The 17,221-nt window shown below is 40.3% G+C and overlaps 1 protein-coding gene across 3 annotated transcripts in view; it reads right to left on the minus strand.

Moving 5' to 3' along the window:
* Positions 1-3,299: 3,299 nt before the first annotated feature.
* The window catches only part of mpp2b (MAGUK p55 scaffold protein 2b), a 46,391-nt gene continuing 32,469 nt past the window's right edge, over positions 3,300-17,221 (minus strand). For 2 of the 3 annotated variants that reach the window (XM_056245838.1, XM_056245836.1), the window contains exons 6-12: positions 10,693-10,824; positions 9,800-9,902; positions 7,153-7,221; positions 6,669-6,830; positions 5,317-5,519; positions 5,004-5,132; positions 3,300-4,227 (exon numbers count right to left, since the gene is read on the minus strand). In XM_056245838.1, the coding sequence (XP_056101813.1) occupies positions 4,051-4,227; positions 5,004-5,132; positions 5,317-5,519; positions 6,669-6,830; positions 7,153-7,221; positions 9,800-9,902; positions 10,693-10,824 (975 nt within the window). In that variant the 3' untranslated portion in view covers positions 3,300-4,050. The remainder of the gene's footprint in view (positions 4,228-5,003; positions 5,133-5,316; positions 5,520-6,668; positions 6,831-7,152; positions 7,222-9,799; positions 9,903-10,692; positions 10,825-17,221) is intronic. The other variant, XM_056245837.1, reaches the window with a different exon arrangement.

The raw sequence follows: 17,221 nt of genomic DNA on the forward strand, positions 1-17,221 counted from the left end.
AATAGGGATTTGATGCCTGAGGAGGGAAAATATGTTTTTCTGGAAGTTAAATATGTCATTAATGTTGTGGGGTGTGCAGAAAAGTAATATATATTGGTAAAAAATCTAAAAATGTGTAAGCCAAAATCGTACCGGTTTCGTGGAATGACTCATAGGCTATACGCAAACACCCTCTCTAGACCATAAGATATTGTTATTATTTCATTTGGGATCAAGTCAGCTCCCGAGATTTTTCATCGAGCCATGGAAACCCTTATTACAGTTTTTCTCAATTGCTAAAACACTAAAACCCATTGGCTGAACACAGTTCTCAGTTGCCTGAACTCATTTAGCTAATTGTGCAGTCTGTTGTCAATACCTTAAACTATTTCACATGGCAAAACACAATTTGCAGATCTTACTTAGACTTTTCAGCAAAACGCTAAACACATTCTCATTCTCAAAACATATTCTGCACTGTAATGCACACGTCATCCATACTGGTAAACACAAGTGGCAATGATCAAATACAAATAGAGAACAAATGTCATTGGTTGAACACAACCACTCAAAATTGATTTAACCTGTTTCAAATGATGCCCAAAGACAAGAAGAAGCACACTGATCACGTTTACTCCTTTGATTTTTGTCCCTTTTAGTATTGTATACTGTAGTACAGTGCATTGTAGGCTGTATACTGTACAATGAACAAATTATATGGCCCCGAACATCGTTACTGTAACAGTACCATTTGTTACAGTACTGAATGCTCAATAGATTTTACTGGTTGCACTTGCAGGTTCATATCAACAAAGAACAAGAATTACAGTATCAAACAATAGAACTGACAAAGGAGAAGTTTGTGAGATGCAGGGCACTGTACTGTAAAAATAGGGGTACAAGGAAGAAGAACAAATAAAATTGCAAAGAGCAAAGCAGAGTAGTAATTTCTGATCAATTTTGCGCTACTATGATGTTTTCATTCATCAAAAGACAATGACGGACAAATATGAAATTTGTTTTAAGATTAAAAATGTACTTCTCCCTGAAATTTTGATGGTACAGTAATGTGTCACGGGTAAGTCTACAAACAGAATAGCCGTCCGTAGATATCTTTCGAGAACTGTATGTTTTGAACAATGTGTTTTCTATTTTTTGGTGTATTGTTTACTGACTGCTTGATAGTGTATATCATTTTGATCACTTTGTCTATGATTTGAGAGCAGTGTTTGATTTTGAACACAAGTAAAACTGTTTTGAGGCGAAAGTTTCATTTTGCAAGAAGAGTCAGAGGTTTTGTAAATAGTGCTTGAAGATGAGGTTTTGTGTTTAATGTTTTCAGAAAAAGGAGCAAGGATTCAGAAATTGTGTTTTAGCAATTGAGAAAAACTGTAAAGGCCTAGAGCAGGGGTGGTCATCGTCGGTCCTGGAGAGCCTGTCCTGCAGAGTTTTGCTCCGACACACCTTGATTGGCTTGTTCAGGTGTGTTTGATTAGGGTTGAAGCAAAACTCTGCATGGTGTGTGGAGGTTTGTATTAAATACACGTTGACAGGCAGGTAGGAAATGGCATCATCGCATTTAGACCGATTTTGGACGAAAAATGTTTTGGTCCTGTGACTTACACAGAAGATAGGCCAATTTTTGCATTTTTTATATTTATAGGCTAATTGTTTGCTATCAGGGTGTGAAAAGAGTTTCAACTAGAATAACAAACAGTGTTTATGAAAAACATTGCTTACCCATTTAACCCTAACTAAAACTTTCTGAATTTGTACAACAAAGAAAAACCGGCAAATTTGTCCCCAAAAGATAAAAGTGGGCTGGGTAGTGAAATCTATAGAGCTGGTAAGTCCCGCCCCTTCCGTTTACCCCGCTGGACCTCTAGGTTGAAAAATCGTCAATGCAAGTGAATGAGAGAAAATAATTATTTTCTAATCCCGTTTGAATTTTGCAATGAATGTGAACATATGTTGTCTGTTAATTTTTTATATAATTTTTCGTGTAAAGAATACTACAATTTAGCGGGTAAAATTTTCATACTGTTAGACTTTGTGTGAGAGCACTTTGTGGACTACAACTCTTCGCTGCTTTCGACGCGTTTGATATACGTCACCACCACTAGCACAGGGATCCCGCTAAACATGCCTGTGTCTTTGGTGCACTTCATGGTGACATTTGGGTTCAAAACACACAGGCATCTCGATCTAATTCCTTAGATTATCGCACAGTGATTTGTGAAGGGAAAATGTGTTATGCGGTGACGTCACATATGCGGCGTGAAGTCTTTCTCGTTATGTTTATTCCACAACTGCTAGCCAAAGAATCAATATACTGTCAAACTCGTTACATGAGAAATTATATAAAAAATTCACAGACAACATATGTTCACATTCATGGCACAATTCAAACGGGATCAGAAAATAATTATTTTCTCTCATTCACTTGCATTGACGCTTTTTCAACCTAGAGGTCCACTTGGAGTTTTACGGATGGGCGGGACTTACCAGCTCTATATCGCAAATTATCTTGAAATTGTGCGCAGCTGCAATTTTCAAATCTCCGCCTTAACGCCGAGTCGCCGACTAATTAATGTCATTAAAATAAAAGATTACAGTCAACGTCAAAATAAATTGAGAACGTCGAGCGGCAAGAATTGCTTAGATTTTCAAATAGCCTACCTGCGATACTCCGACTCTGCCACAGAAAAAAAAGTGCGTAGGCCTACATCTCTTAGAACCTGGCGTGGTGCCAAGCACTTTTCCACGTCAAAGACTGTTTCTATATGAACGTTGACAAACGTACACAAACTCCAAGTTCAAATCTGTGCAAACACACATTTTATAAATGAGGCCACTAAAAACCTGACCGAATCCTGTGCAAAATACTTAATCTAAATTAGAAACCTGATTTGGCCGATTCATAAGCCTTTTTAACTAGTGAGGTCCAGCTCAGTCTGTGTTCAACAGGTTTCAGTAGCTTAGGCTATATTAGTGAGGACATTTTGGACCTCACAAGTATTGTCAAACCTGTACACTCATTCATGTACGCAATTACGCTGTTTTGTATACTTGCTGAACCTGTTTTTTTTTTTAAATTATTATTAAATTAATCATAATTAAATGAAACTAGCTTTTAAGTCACATTAATCTGTGGTTATTTCATCAAATACATTTTCAATGAATAGTAATAGTATTTAATTTCCTCATTGTGATGCATATGCCCAGCATTTTCGCAAACCCTAATTATTATTAGATTACATTAGTAGCCTACTCGCCAAATAAACAAATGGACATGAACTATTGATTTGAGTTGATATTCTTTTATTATGTGAGAAGAAAGAGTGTGTGGAGTGATACAAGAGACACAGTGAATCTAGTACATCTGTAGGAAATCACTTTCCTGGGGCAACTGTCAATTATATAGTTTTAAGTCATTATAGAAAAATATATGACTGCAGAACGCTGCGATTGATTAGTCACAGTGAAGTATTCTAGAAGTCTTGGAATGGAATAATAAAATTTTAACCTTTTATAATGCACACAGTCTAATCCATTTCAACTGACATATTTTGTGAGATATGTTGTTTTTTGAACCGAAATCGATTTTATACTAACAAATGTTACAAGAAAAGACACAAATCAGAACATGCAGGAGAATATGACACAACCGTAAACACGCCAAAACACTCTTCAATTCTGCTAATAATACATCAAAACTAAACAATCCCTGCAAAACACTACGTAATCATATAGCATTGATATATCCAACATGATTCTGAATATCTTCATTGTAACGTAGGGTGCTAATACATATTCTACAGTTTCTATACAAATATACAGCCCTACTCTAACAGGAATAACAAACATACAGCACTGTACAGAACTCCTTTAAAACAAATACAGATATACAGATCAGGTCAGTTTTTTTTTTTTTTTTTACAAAATAATAAACTAGCTTTGTATTGTCATGATTTTCTGTGCAAAAATCTAAAGAACAGGCAAGTTCATATAGATTACAGCAGGTAACTAGACTCTAGCCACTGTGAGAAGAACCCAACTGGTGAATTGCTCTCAGAAGACCCAGCTGACAGGAACCCACTGGTGGTCTGTATTGAGTCTGTCCAGCGCCCTCTTGAGGCTGCGGTACGCTCCGTCAAGGTTATCGTTCACAATGCTCAGGTCAAAATAGTGACTGTACGCCCTCTGGATCCTTTCGCTCTCGTCCACCGTCCGTTTGAGTTCTGAGTCCTAGAGAGACACTAATATAGTCAACATTGAGGGAACTAAGAATTACAGGGCTTTTTTTAAATCGCTAGGACACATACTTGAGTAACTTTTTCAAAACTTCTCGCACAGTTCTCTTCTTGGCACAGCAGTTCACATCCAAAATGCACTAAATCTACCAAAACACTTTATACATGTCTCAAATCAACTCATTTTTCCATAACACTAGCAAAGACTTTCATCCAACAAAGACACTTTAATACTCGTAAAACCTCAAAAACGCTAACAACAGGTTGCACTAGACAATGTTTGCTATTATAAAAAAAAGTATTATTTTTTTTAAACAAGAATGACAGTTCTCTATTGTTTATAATTCACTGCAGTATGTCCATGTTAACATTAGAGTTCAAAAGTTTTTCCCTTTGGTATAGATGGTGATGAAATTGAAAGACTTAACACCTGTGTATACATCTAATTGTTTTGATAGCATTTGATTTTTAGATTTGGAATATATTTCTATATGGTATTCTTGTAGAAATGTAGCAAATGACTGTCTTGTTCAGTTTTGTATTATGTTAAGTTTTTAACTTAAGTTTAACCATTTTGAAAAGAGTATGTAAACGTGCAAATTGGCCTACATAGAGTTTAGGCGGTGGTTGTGTTTAAGTGAGAAGAGAATTGTAATTTAAAAAAGAAAAACTAGTCATTGCATGCATTTTGTGCCAAAGCAATGATAAATAATCCACAGTTTAGCCCACATAGACTGCTGTTATGCAAAAAACTTTAAAGAAAGGAATTACCGTCATCTGTTTAGTCACAACACCAGCCTCGATGGCAGATCTGTTCATGTCTTTCAGAACCTCAAAGTTTGGGGCTTCAATGAACACCACATATGGAAGAAACTCGGCTGTTCGCAGAACTTTGAGTGCCTGTAGGAGAAGAATGTATGCAATGAAAAGTATATTAAATGGGGTGATAACTGTATAAATGTAATATTTATTTGCATTGCTGGAAAGCTTGTAAGTGCTTGATACAATCAGCATCATGCATTAGTTGTATTTTGCTCCTGTGAACAGTCATTGTAAATAGGATATAGAACATTTCAAAGGGCACCTGCGGATTGACATCCAGAATGCAAATCTTGCCGGAGTCCACGACCTCATGGATGGAGTCGATCTTGGTGCCATACAGGTTTGCATCGTACTCCCCGTGCTCCAGAAACCGGCCACATTTAATGTCAGCTTCCATCTCGCTGCGAGACATAAACAGGTACATCTGCCCCTCCTTCTCATCCACCTTGGGTTTACGAGATGTGTCTGTCCACAGGGACAAAAAGGGTCAGGTTAATATTAGCAGTGCAAATCATCTGATTTATGCCAAACAGTATATTTTATTTCCTAGTATTCAGCTAATATTAAGTGTATTTTTGGACGGTTGTTTGTTTTTGATATGGTCGTGTAACTGGTAAATTATTGCTTTAATAATAATTACAAATAATAATAAAATTGTGGTCACATTAATAAAATTTCGTGAGCATTAAAGGTCCATTATCAGTAGTGTATGAACTGTATGAAGCACAGCTCACACAGAAGTGACTTTAAAACCCAGTAGCTTGGCGGAACAGTAAATGTGACAGAACCTTTATTCCATCCAACATAAAGCCAACTTAAAGGGATAGGCACCCAAAAATTTAAATTCTGTTATCAATCACTCTCATGTCGTTCCAAACCCATAAGACTTTCATTCATCTACGGAAAAATCAAATGAAGATTTTTTTTTTTTACGAAATCTGAGAGATTTCTATCCCTCCATTGAAAGTGTATTCACCAAAAATGCTTATTCTTCAAAACATTCGTAAAGGGATCGTAAAATAACCAAGCGGTTTCCAATCCAAGTGTTCTGAAGAGACATGATTGCTGAAGCAGATTTAATTTAGATCTGAGTTTTGGGTGAATAGACTTTCAGTGCAGGGACAGAAATCTCTAAGATTTCATTAAAAAGATCTTCATCTGTGTTCATGTCACGAATGAATCCACTGGAGCCAAGCTGGTTGAGAACCCAAATGCAACTCAAAACATAATCAAACTTATGGCAAGGCATGAAACAGAAACAAGAACAACAACAGCAACAGGAAACCTGGAAACACAAATAAAAGATAAGAAAAATTCAATACTAGATAAAGACACAGGGCAAACACAGACTAATTACAAGACAAGGAACACATGTGAACAATGATCAGACAATTAACAAATGACAAGACACATGGCAGGATCACATGACAATCAGGGAATCACAAGACAGACAAGAACAAGGAACAAGACACTAAACCCACAACGTGACAGTTCAGAAGATGAACGAAAGTCTTCTGGGTTTAGAACGACATGAGGGTTTTAAATACATTTAAAATGTATTTATGATTTATTTAATAGATAAATATTGAATCAAAATTATAAATATGCACTGACAGGGTGTTGTGGTTCCATAACGATGCGGGTCCGACACCAAAATCTTATTTTTCAAGCTACGGCGTCCCACTCCCTGAGCTCCAATCAGGACCAGCGTCTTCCTGCGGAATGGCGGCACCTTGGCCACTTCCTCGTAGATCCTCAACTCGTGCCGGTCGAACTCTGGAAAAGTGAAAACATCTCATCTTTTGTTAGTCTGATTTAGTCGCTATATGCATATTCATTACTTGTCAGTTCCAGTTCAGCTTTATTGAGGTTCCATGTACCGTAGTTCTCATTTTCTTTGAGTAAACAAATGCATTTCCGTTTATGAACCTGAAGCACCTTCCCTGAAATGGAACTGACAGCAAACTCATCATCAAATGATTTTAGCTTGAAACAGACTTCTAGAACTGACTTCAACAACAACAACAAGCACAACCGAGATCAAGAGTATGACACATGCGCATCCGTTGCACTGGACGGATGGAGCAGTCGTCTTTACCAGCGTTCTTGGTGGTCAAGTACATCATCTTCTTCTTCTTCTTACCCCCCATCCCTGCACACAGAGCCCCTGCGGACATCAGCACACATCCTGGTAGTATAGACACACACAGCATGACTCCTGTCTAGTGCAGGAGTCCAACACATTTAACCTCAGGCCATACTTATCAAACCTTTCAGTTCGCTCTAATGTAATAACCAAGTGCACACAGAAAAATAACGGAATACAGTTTTGGAACGATATGTGGATGAATAAATAATGGCCTATTAATAATCACCACCAGAGCACTCTGCTGTTGATCTTCCCCCAGGGGGCGCTACTCTCAGTTTAGTGTCGTCCCAGGCTGTTAGCAGAGGATTTAAAGTCTTTACTTTTGAAGCCATGTTAGGGGCAGTCTATGGAAAGATATTATTGTCCTACTTTTCATAATTTATGATATCATGAGAATATGGAGCTCATGATCGAGGAGGAAAGAAACACCTTTTATTCATAGGTCCAAACTGAGCATGTTGATGCAGATGTTATTTATATGGAGATATAATGTAATATGACATTCTTACAGCTTTAGCATGTATTAATGAGATCTTTATAACAGTTTTGCAGACTACGTACATAAAATCCATATAAACATCAGTTGTCACTCAATATCTTGCAAAAAATGTCCTTTCTAAGATTATGTTTAAATGTTTTATGAACAAAGCTCTGTAGTTTTAATTGTGGCAAAACATATAATGCAGTGCAAAACAATGATAATTCCATTTTAGCACTATTTTTCTAAAAATTTTGCATGGATAATCAAGTGAACTTAAGTTGCTTAAGTCCAGTAAATCTTGAAGTATATAATATAAAAGTTAATCTTGCATTTACTTTATAAAAATGATTAAAGGTTTCACAGCAAAAAGAGCACAACCTAAAGGTGGGCATTTTTATAATTACAATAAAAGGTCTATTACTTGCTAAGAAAAAAAAGTATCAACTATATCAGTCAGATGACAGAAGGCATGGAGAAGATTGTGTACAACCAGTTTTAGAAATTCATGTATGAAATATGATACAGTAGGCTTTATAGGGGTAACAAACCATGATAGAGTCATTGGACATTTTTTGGCAGCTACATTTTATGTAAACATACACGTAAAACAATCACAAGTCATAAGCTGAATGTGATAATATACAGTGCTGGTCAGAATTATTAGCCCCCTTGGTAAATATTATCAAAGATGGCTGTAAAAATAAATCTGCATTGTTTATCCTTTTGATATTTTTTTTTTTTTTAAAAGAAGCAAAAATCTAAACTTTTATTGAAGTAAAATAATTGAAAGTGGGGGAAAATCACATTATGAAATAAACGGTTTTCTCCAAAACACATTGGGAACAATTATTTGCCCCCTTTTATTAAATACTTTTTGAAACCTCCTTTTTCCAAAATAGCAGCTCTGAGTTTTCTCCTATAATGCCTGATGAGTTTGGAGAACACCTGACATGAGATCAGAGATCATTCCTCCATACAGACTCTCTCCAGATCCTGCAGATTCCCAGATCCGTGTCGGCGCTTCTTCTCTTCAGTTCAGCCCACTCATTCTATAGGGTTCAGGTCTGGGGACTGGGATGGCCATTGCAGATGCTTGGTTTTGTGCTCAGTGACCTATTATAAAATTTCTAGCAGAGGTTGTCAGGTTTTGATTTTTTATCTGTTAGTATTTGATCGAATCCATGATGCCACGTTTCTGAACAAGATGTCCAGGACCTCTGGCAGAAAATTAGGCCCACAGCATTAAAGATACAGCAGAGTATTTCATTTTACACATGAGGTACTTTTTTTTATCCCTTTATCCCTTTTTTAATTTTCTGCCAGAGGTCCTGGACATCTTGTTCAGATACATGGCATCATGGATTCGATCAAATACCAATAGATAAAAAATCAAAACCTGACAGCTAGAAATCTTATAACGGGCCATGTTTGGATCTTCCAACAGGACAGTGATCCAAAAACAAACATTAAAATCAAAACATAAATGGGTCACTGAGCACAAAACCAAGCATCTGCAATAGCAATCCCAGTCCCAGACCTGAACCCTATAGAAAATGAGTGGGCTGAACTGAAGAGAAGAAGCGCCAGCATGGATCTGGGAATCTCAGAGCTTGGGAAAAGGAGGTTGCAAAAAGTTTTTAATATAAGGGGGGCAAATAATTGTTCCCAACGTGTTTTGGAGAAAAACATTTATTTCATAATGTGTTTTTCCCCCCCACTTTCAATTATTTTACTTCAATGAAAGTTTTTTTAAAAATAAAATATCAAAAGGATTAACAATGCAGATACATTTTTTTATAGCCATGTTTGATCATATTTACCGAGGGGGCTACAAATTCTGACCAGCACTGTATATTATAAAAAGAGTAACATTGTGAAATATAATTACAAATGAAAAGAACTGTATTCTATTTAAATATATTTTAAAAGGTAATTTATTTATTTATGTGACGGCAAAGCTGAATTTTCAGCATCATTACTCTTTACTAGTCTTTGGTCTTTACTTGTCATCATTACTATAGACTTCTGTGTCACATGATCGCTCAGAAATCATCAAACTTCCACACAATAAATACTCCACTACATATCCCTACTCTGTAGTGGCCTGTGTCCTACCTGTGCTAGTGAGCTCCAGGTCTCTCTTGACAAAAGCTTTTCTCTTCTCCTCAAGCAGCTGACTGGGGATCAGGCCTGCACTGCCTCCTTCCAGGTGACACGCCTACAGGTGAAACCAGACTCAAGGTAAGACCAACATACAGAGCTTAAAGGGGTGGCTCAGGATTTTGGACATTGGACCTCATTTCCAAGTTAGCCTGGGTGTTATTTATCAGTGGAGACAGTTTTCAAAAAAATTCATCCAGTCCTTCCAGTTGCATAGTTCACCGGTGCTAGGCTAGGCTCACCAGTAACTGCTAGCCTGCCATTAAAAACAGTTTTACCCACTCCACAGTACACCAAAAGCAAATAAATTATAACGCCAGACTATCGATGTAAATGCCGATGTAAGTGATATTAAGTTACCTAGGCAACCGAGAGAGGTAGTGAGAGAGAGAGGTAGAGAGAGGTAGTGCAGGTAGTCCCGACTGTAGTGCGCTTCGGTTCTGTGTTTACTTTTCGGTGCAGTACTACTAACCGGAGCAAAGTAAAATTCCGCCGCTGCTGAGAAACTAGTTCCTGTAAATGTATTGCGATCATTGAGAGATGCAAGAGTAGTTTGATTTTTAACATTATTATCTTAACAGACATTTACATCGATAGTCTGGCGTTATAATTTATTTGCTTTTGGTGTGCTGTGGAGTGGGTAAAACTGTTTTTAATGGCAGGCTAGCAGTTACCGTTGACTCGCGCTAGCCTAGCACCGGCGAACTATGCAACTGGAACGACTGGATGAAAATTTTTGAAAACTGTCTCCACTGATAAATAACACCCAGGCTAACTTGGAAATGAGGTCCGATGTCCAAAATCCTGAACCACCCCTTTAAGGGGCAAATATTCACACACACACACACCTGCCACCAGTTAGGGTCCTCCTGGTTGAAGATCTGAAGGATGTCTCCACTGCTAAATTTGAGTCCAGCTTCTTTACAGGGGATCAGGTTGTCATGACTGGGGTCATAGTCAAAGTGACACTTTACAAAGGCCTGCAGACAGAGAGAGAGAGAGACATACAGTAAAAACACAGAAAAACATTGTTTTTTAACAAACTTATTACTGTATATGCCCATCCATCAGAGTGTCATATTGTCAGCCTGTAGAAAACTTTAGTGGAACTTCCACAATTAGCTATTCTTTACTGTTACCACTGGCTGACTGCAGAGTTCTGGCCTTATCTGTATCTCTAATGATTCCTTATTCTGTTAACATAAACATACACTCACTAATGATCAACTTCAGGCACTTTTATATTAATTCCATTTTTATGTTAGGTTGATTTCACTACTTTTTGTCACATGAAGGTCAGAATAAAACTTTAATTTTTTCTACTTGTCAAATGTCTTTTATGTGTAGATTTAATAGTTTTACCCTTGTTAAGACTTGTTTTTAATCTTAAAAAAGGAAAAACCATAATCAAAATATGAATTAATACTAATTATTTGACCAATTCTATAATATAATACTAATTACAATTTAATACTTATTATTACTCATTAATTGTTAATAATTTATAATGACTACTTGTTCAAAAATTATGAAATATGAACAAAAAAAACGATGTTTTACACAAATTACACCTCTCCCTCACTTGTGCCATAATTTCCCTTTACAATCAACAATTCCACAGAATATTTCAATATTTCAATATCACAGAATATTGTGCATCATTCGCAATCAAGCTGTAAAATGTAAATTAAGTGTGAAATATTATTTGTGGAAGTTGGAAGCAACTGGAAGCTGCTAGGGACTGGAAGATGCTGGCTGATCTTGACCAACGGCTTATTTTTCCACCTGAGATTGCCACCACTAACCTACGACCAGATATTGTTTTGTGGTCTGGATCAGCACGCATTGTTCAACTGATAGAGTTAACAGTGCCATGGGAGGATGCGGTAGATGAGGCATATGAGAGGAAGAAACTGCGGTATGCTCATCTGGCCACTGAAGCAGAACAGCGAGGATGGAGAGTCCAGGTTTATCCAGTGGAAGTGGGTTGTCGAGGTTTTGTGGCACACTCTACAACCCGGTTCCTCAGAGACGTCGGATTCAGTGGCCAAGAGTTGCGTCGCACAGTAAAGAACTTATCTGAAGCAGCAGAAAGGAGCAGCAACTGGCTGTGGTTGAGACGGAAAGATTCTAGCTGGCTGTGTACAGGCCGCCACGCTACGGTTTCGTAGAGTTCTTTAAAACTTGAAGAGTCTGTTGGTTTGTTTGTATACATTCCTGTGGATATTGCGTGAATGACGGGTGGTTGGGTAGATATTGTGTTTTGCGGTAGGTGGTATGCCATACGGAACCGTTGTCCACTGAAACTGCATATTAACGCACCAGTGGGGCTCGACAGCCTTAGTCAACGGGTTGGCGCGTATGGTTGGGTCGCGGAGAGATTGTGATATTGTGGTTAGGTCTCAGCAGCAGGAGGGATGTAGAGGTCAGTAAGCTGGGCTGAGTTGAGTGGGGGACGGAGGGGGGTGACTCTGGGACGCCAGAGTCACTGTCGAGCCCTCTTGAGGTGTCGTGGGCTAGTCGACGAAACACTGAGGACGGAAGGTGCCCACTTGAAGACCCTAGAGATGTCCCCAACTCGGTTCAATCCAGACGGTTGTCGTGCTGGTCCTGTAGTTGCAGCCGTCGCGTGCGCTAACGCGCCAAGTACACTGCTGCCGTTAACGCCGGACAGAAGGGCAGTCACACTACCTTATGGAAAGAAGCGTAAATGGATGGAGAAACATAGTTTACTGTAAAGCTACGTCTTAGTTTTGCTTATCTTGGCGAAAGCCGAGTACAAATCAGCATGAAGTTTTAACATCTACTCTCGTGTAATGGAAATCATGAAGATCTGGATACATCCAGTGACTGCGGTGAATAGTGCTGCTGGCAACCAGGGAAAGACCTTGTGACAGCCTGGAGAGACAGCTGACAGGAGGAAAGAGACCCCAATGGGGCTGGTAAGGGTTAGCTACCCTTGTCGGCAGTATCCAGCTCCGTGTTTACAGGATGCTGGAGACACCCGCCCAAGGCTTCTGAGAAATTAAAGAGAAAAATACCCCTAGAGTCTGCGAGAGCGGGGGCGGAAGATGACTCAATGTTGGACAACATGGTTAACGACTTAGGAATGGAAACGGATATGAGTATGGAGAGTAAGACTAGTTCAAGATCTGCAGTAAGTAAAGTCATTGAACTCCAAGTTTGTGTCTGTGGCTGGAGCAAGGTGACAACGGTCAGGGGTTTGAAGGTTCATCAAGGCAAAATGAAATGCTTGAGGGAGAAGGGACAAGGGCCTCGCATTGATCAGTACTTCTTACGAAGTCAGTCAAGTCAGTCGAATGAAATCCAGCGACAGGAAGCAAACCACAGCTCGCAGGATATCAGCACCCCTGTCATTGACGAAAGGAGGGCTTGCACAGTTAGTGATGAACATATTCATACTTGTGAACCCGGTCAGGCTAACCAGCATAAGAGAGAAAAGAACCTCAACGGGCATAGGCCTGGAGTTAGATGGCCAAGAGCTTGTGAGAAAAGTGCATGGGACACGGTAAACACAGATCTATGCTTTGCATTGGAAAGATTAACTGGTACAGTTGAAAAGAAGCTGGATAAATTTGGGGACATCATTTACGCATATGGAAGTGAGAGGTTTGGTGTGGAAAAAAGGAAGGAAAAAGTACAAACTACTCCTGGAATGTCTAGACGGCAGCAGAAAATTGAAGGGTTAGTTAGAGAAAGGAGACAGCTGAGGAAGCAATGGAAAAGAGCAGAACAAAGTCAGAAGGAGGGACTCAATCTCCTACAAAGGGCCATAAAAGATAAGCTGGCAACATTACGCAGAGCTGAGCGCCTACGGAAACGCTACAAAAGAAGGAACGTGCGAGGGCTAATTTCTATAAAGACCCATTCAAATTCGTAAAGAAGTTATTCACCAGTGAGAAGAATGGCACTTTAAAAACATCTAGGATTGAGCTAGAGAGATATTTGGAGGACACGCATACAGATGCAAAAAGGCATGAGCCTATGTCAATTCCATCAGACATACCACCTATCAACCCACCAGAATACCAAATGGAGGTCTGTGCACCTAAGTGGAAAGAGGTAGAGCAGGCTGTGAGAAAGGCAAGGGCTTCATCATCTCCAGGGCCTAATGGAGTTCCGTACAGAGTGTACAAGAGTGCTTCAGGAGTTCTGCGAATTCTGTGGAAATTGATAAAAGTGGCATGGGAAAAACAGGTTGTACCTAGAGCATGGCGCAGAGCAGGTGGAGTCTTTATACCTAAAGAAAAAGATGCTACAAGCATCAGTCCGTTTCGTCCTATCTCACTATTAAACGTTGAGGGTAAGATTTTCTTCAGCATTATTGCCCAGAGATTGTCCACCTACCTGTTAAAGAATGGCTTCATTGACACCTCAGTTCGAAAAGCGGGTATTCCAGGATTCTCAGGATGCTTAGAACACATCAATGTTATCTGGCAACGAATTCAGTCAGCTAAAAAGGAGAGGAAGGAGCTCCATGTGACATTCCTGGATTTGGCTAATGCATATGGTTCAGTGCCACATGAGCTTCTTTGGGCAGCATTTGATTTTTTCAGAGTACCAATGTCAATAACAAATTTAGTGAAAGCCTATTTTGGAGATTTGCAATTCAGTTTCTCAACTCCAAAATTCAGCACTGCATGGCAATGCCTAGAGGTTGGAATAATGGCAGGATGCACCATTTCTCCACTGGCTTTTACCATGGCGATGGAAGTAATCATGAGGGCATCAAGATGGGTAGTAGGAGGAGAGCGCTTGGCTTCTGGGATGCGACTACCACCAATCAGAGCATACATGGATGACATGACAACCATGACTACAACAGTAGCCTGCACTAATCGGTTATTGGGGAAGTTAACAGATAATATTGAATGGGCACGAATGAAATTTAAGCCCTCTAAATCAAGGAGCATCTCGATAGTTAAAGGAAAGGTAGTAGATAAAACATTCTTCATTAATGGTGAGGCAATACCAACAGTTTCTGAGAAGCCAGTGAAGAGTCTTGGGAGATGGTACGATGGGGATCTAAAGGACACAGTTCGGGTGGGAGAAGTTAGACGACAAGCAGTGGAAGGGTTGAAGAGCATAAACAGCTGTGCTCTACCTGGTAAACTAAAACTCTGGTGCTTTCAGTTTGGTCTACTGCCGAGGTTGCTGTGGCCACTGACCGTGTACGAGGTTTCTTTGACAACAGTGGATAAGCTGGAAGCGTTGGTAAGTTCATACATCAGGAAATGGTTGGGAGTTCCACGCTGCCTCAGCAGAGTAGGACTTTATAGTAAAGGAATATTGCAGCTGCCAGTCTCTGCTTTAACTGAGGAGTTCAAGTGTGCCAAGGTCAGACTGGAAATGACCTTAGTAGAGTCACGCGACAGATGTGTAAGGGAGGCAGCCCCTGCGTTAAAAACTGGTAGAAAGTGGTCAGCAAAGAAATCTGTAGTAGAGGCAAAGGCTGCCCTTCAAATTAGGGATATCGTGGGACAGGTACAGCATGGAAGAGGGGGTTTTGGGCTCAGTTTAGCTCCTCCTAAATGGCACAAGGCAGGCCCAGCTCAAAGGAGGAAGCTGGTAGTCAACGAGGTGCGACAGCAGGAGGAGAGGATGAGGTGTATAAAGGCCATTTCACAGGCCAAGCAGGGAGAGTGGATGAGATGGGAGAGTGTGGAACAACGTAAGATGGGCTGGCAAGACCTTTGGTCAATGGAAGAGAGTAGGATCAGTTTCCTTATTAGGTCAACATATGATGTTCTCCCATCACCGCAGAACCTAAACCTCTGGGTAGGAGAGGATCCCTCTTGTCCTTTGTGTTCATCACCTGCCACATTAAGGCACATTTTGACAGGATGTAAGGTGGCTCTTAGCCAAGGTCGGTTTACTTGGCGCCATGACCAAGTACTGCAATGTTTGGCTTTAGCATTAGAAGGCAAGCGTAACATGACCAATAAGTTGCCACCTGTTCTAGCAAAACATTACACGCAGAAGACAATATTCCTCCGCCCAGGCGAGCAACCACCAAGAAAAGGTGTTAACACCAATTCTAGCCCAGGACAACTGGAAGCTGCTAGGGACTGGAAGATGCTGGCTGATCTTGACCAACGGCTTATTTTTCCACCTGAGATTGCCACCACTAACCTACGACCAGATATTGTTTTGTGGTCTGGATCAGCACGCATTGTTCAACTGATAGAGTTAACAGTGCCATGGGAGGATGCGGTAGATGAGGCATATGAGAGGAAGAAACTGCGGTATGCTCATCTGGCCACTGAAGCAGAACAGCGAGGATGGAGAGTCCAGGTTTATCCAGTGGAAGTGGGTTGTCGAGGTTTTGTGGCACACTCTACAACCCGGTTCCTCAGAGACGTCGGATTCAGTGGCCAAGAGTTGCGTCGCACAGTAAAGAACTTATCTGAAGCAGCAGAAAGGAGCAGCAACTGGCTGTGGTTGAGACGGAAAGATTCTAGCTGGCTGTGTACAGGCCGCCACGCTACGGTTTCGTAGAGTTCTTTAAAACTTGAAGAGTCTGTTGGTTTGTTTGTATACGTTCCTGTGGATATTGCGTGAATGACGGGTGGTTGGGCAGATATTGTGTTTTGCGGTAGGTGGTATGCCATACGGAACCGTTGTCCACTGAAACTGCATATTAACGCACCAGTGGGGCTCGACAGCCTTAGTCAAACGGGTTGGCGCGTATGGTCGGGTTGCGGAGAGATTGTGAGATTGTGGTTAGGTCTCAGCAGCAGGAGGGATGTAGAGGTCAGTAAGCTGGGCTGAGTTGAGTGGGGGACGGAGGGGGGTGACTCTGGGACGCCAGAGTCACTGTCGAGCCCTCTTGAGGTGTCGTGGGCTAGTCGACGAAACACTGAGGACGGAAGGTGCCCACTTGAAGACCCTAGAGATGTCCCCTACTCGGTTCAATCCAGACGGTTGTCGTGCTGGTCCTGTAGTTGCAGCCGTCGCGTGCGCTAACGCGCCAAGTACACTGCTGCCGTTAACGCCGGACAGAAGGGGAGTCACACTACCTTATGGAAAGAAGCGTAAATGGATGGAGAAGCATAGTTTACTGTAAAGCTACGTCTTAGTTTTGCTTATCTTGGCGAAAGCCGAGTACAAATCAGCATGAAGTTTTAACATCTACTCTCGTGTAATGGAAATCATGTGTTTAATTCAATTAAAGGGATACTCCACTTTTTTTTGGAAATAGGCTCATTTTACAACTCCCCCAGAGTTAAACTGTTGAGTTTTACCGTTTTTGAATCCATTCAGCCGATCTCCGGTTCTGGCGGTACCACTTTTAGCATAGCTTAGCATACATCATTGAAGTGGACAAGACCATTAGCATTTCTCATAAAAAAATGA

The sequence above is a fragment of the Rhinichthys klamathensis genome, unplaced genomic scaffold (genome assembly GCF_029890125.1).
Source record: "Rhinichthys klamathensis goyatoka isolate OS25496 unplaced genomic scaffold, OSU_Roscu_1.1 h1tg000035l_1, whole genome shotgun sequence".
Taxonomy (NCBI): Eukaryota; Metazoa; Chordata; class Actinopteri; order Cypriniformes; family Leuciscidae; genus Rhinichthys; species Rhinichthys klamathensis.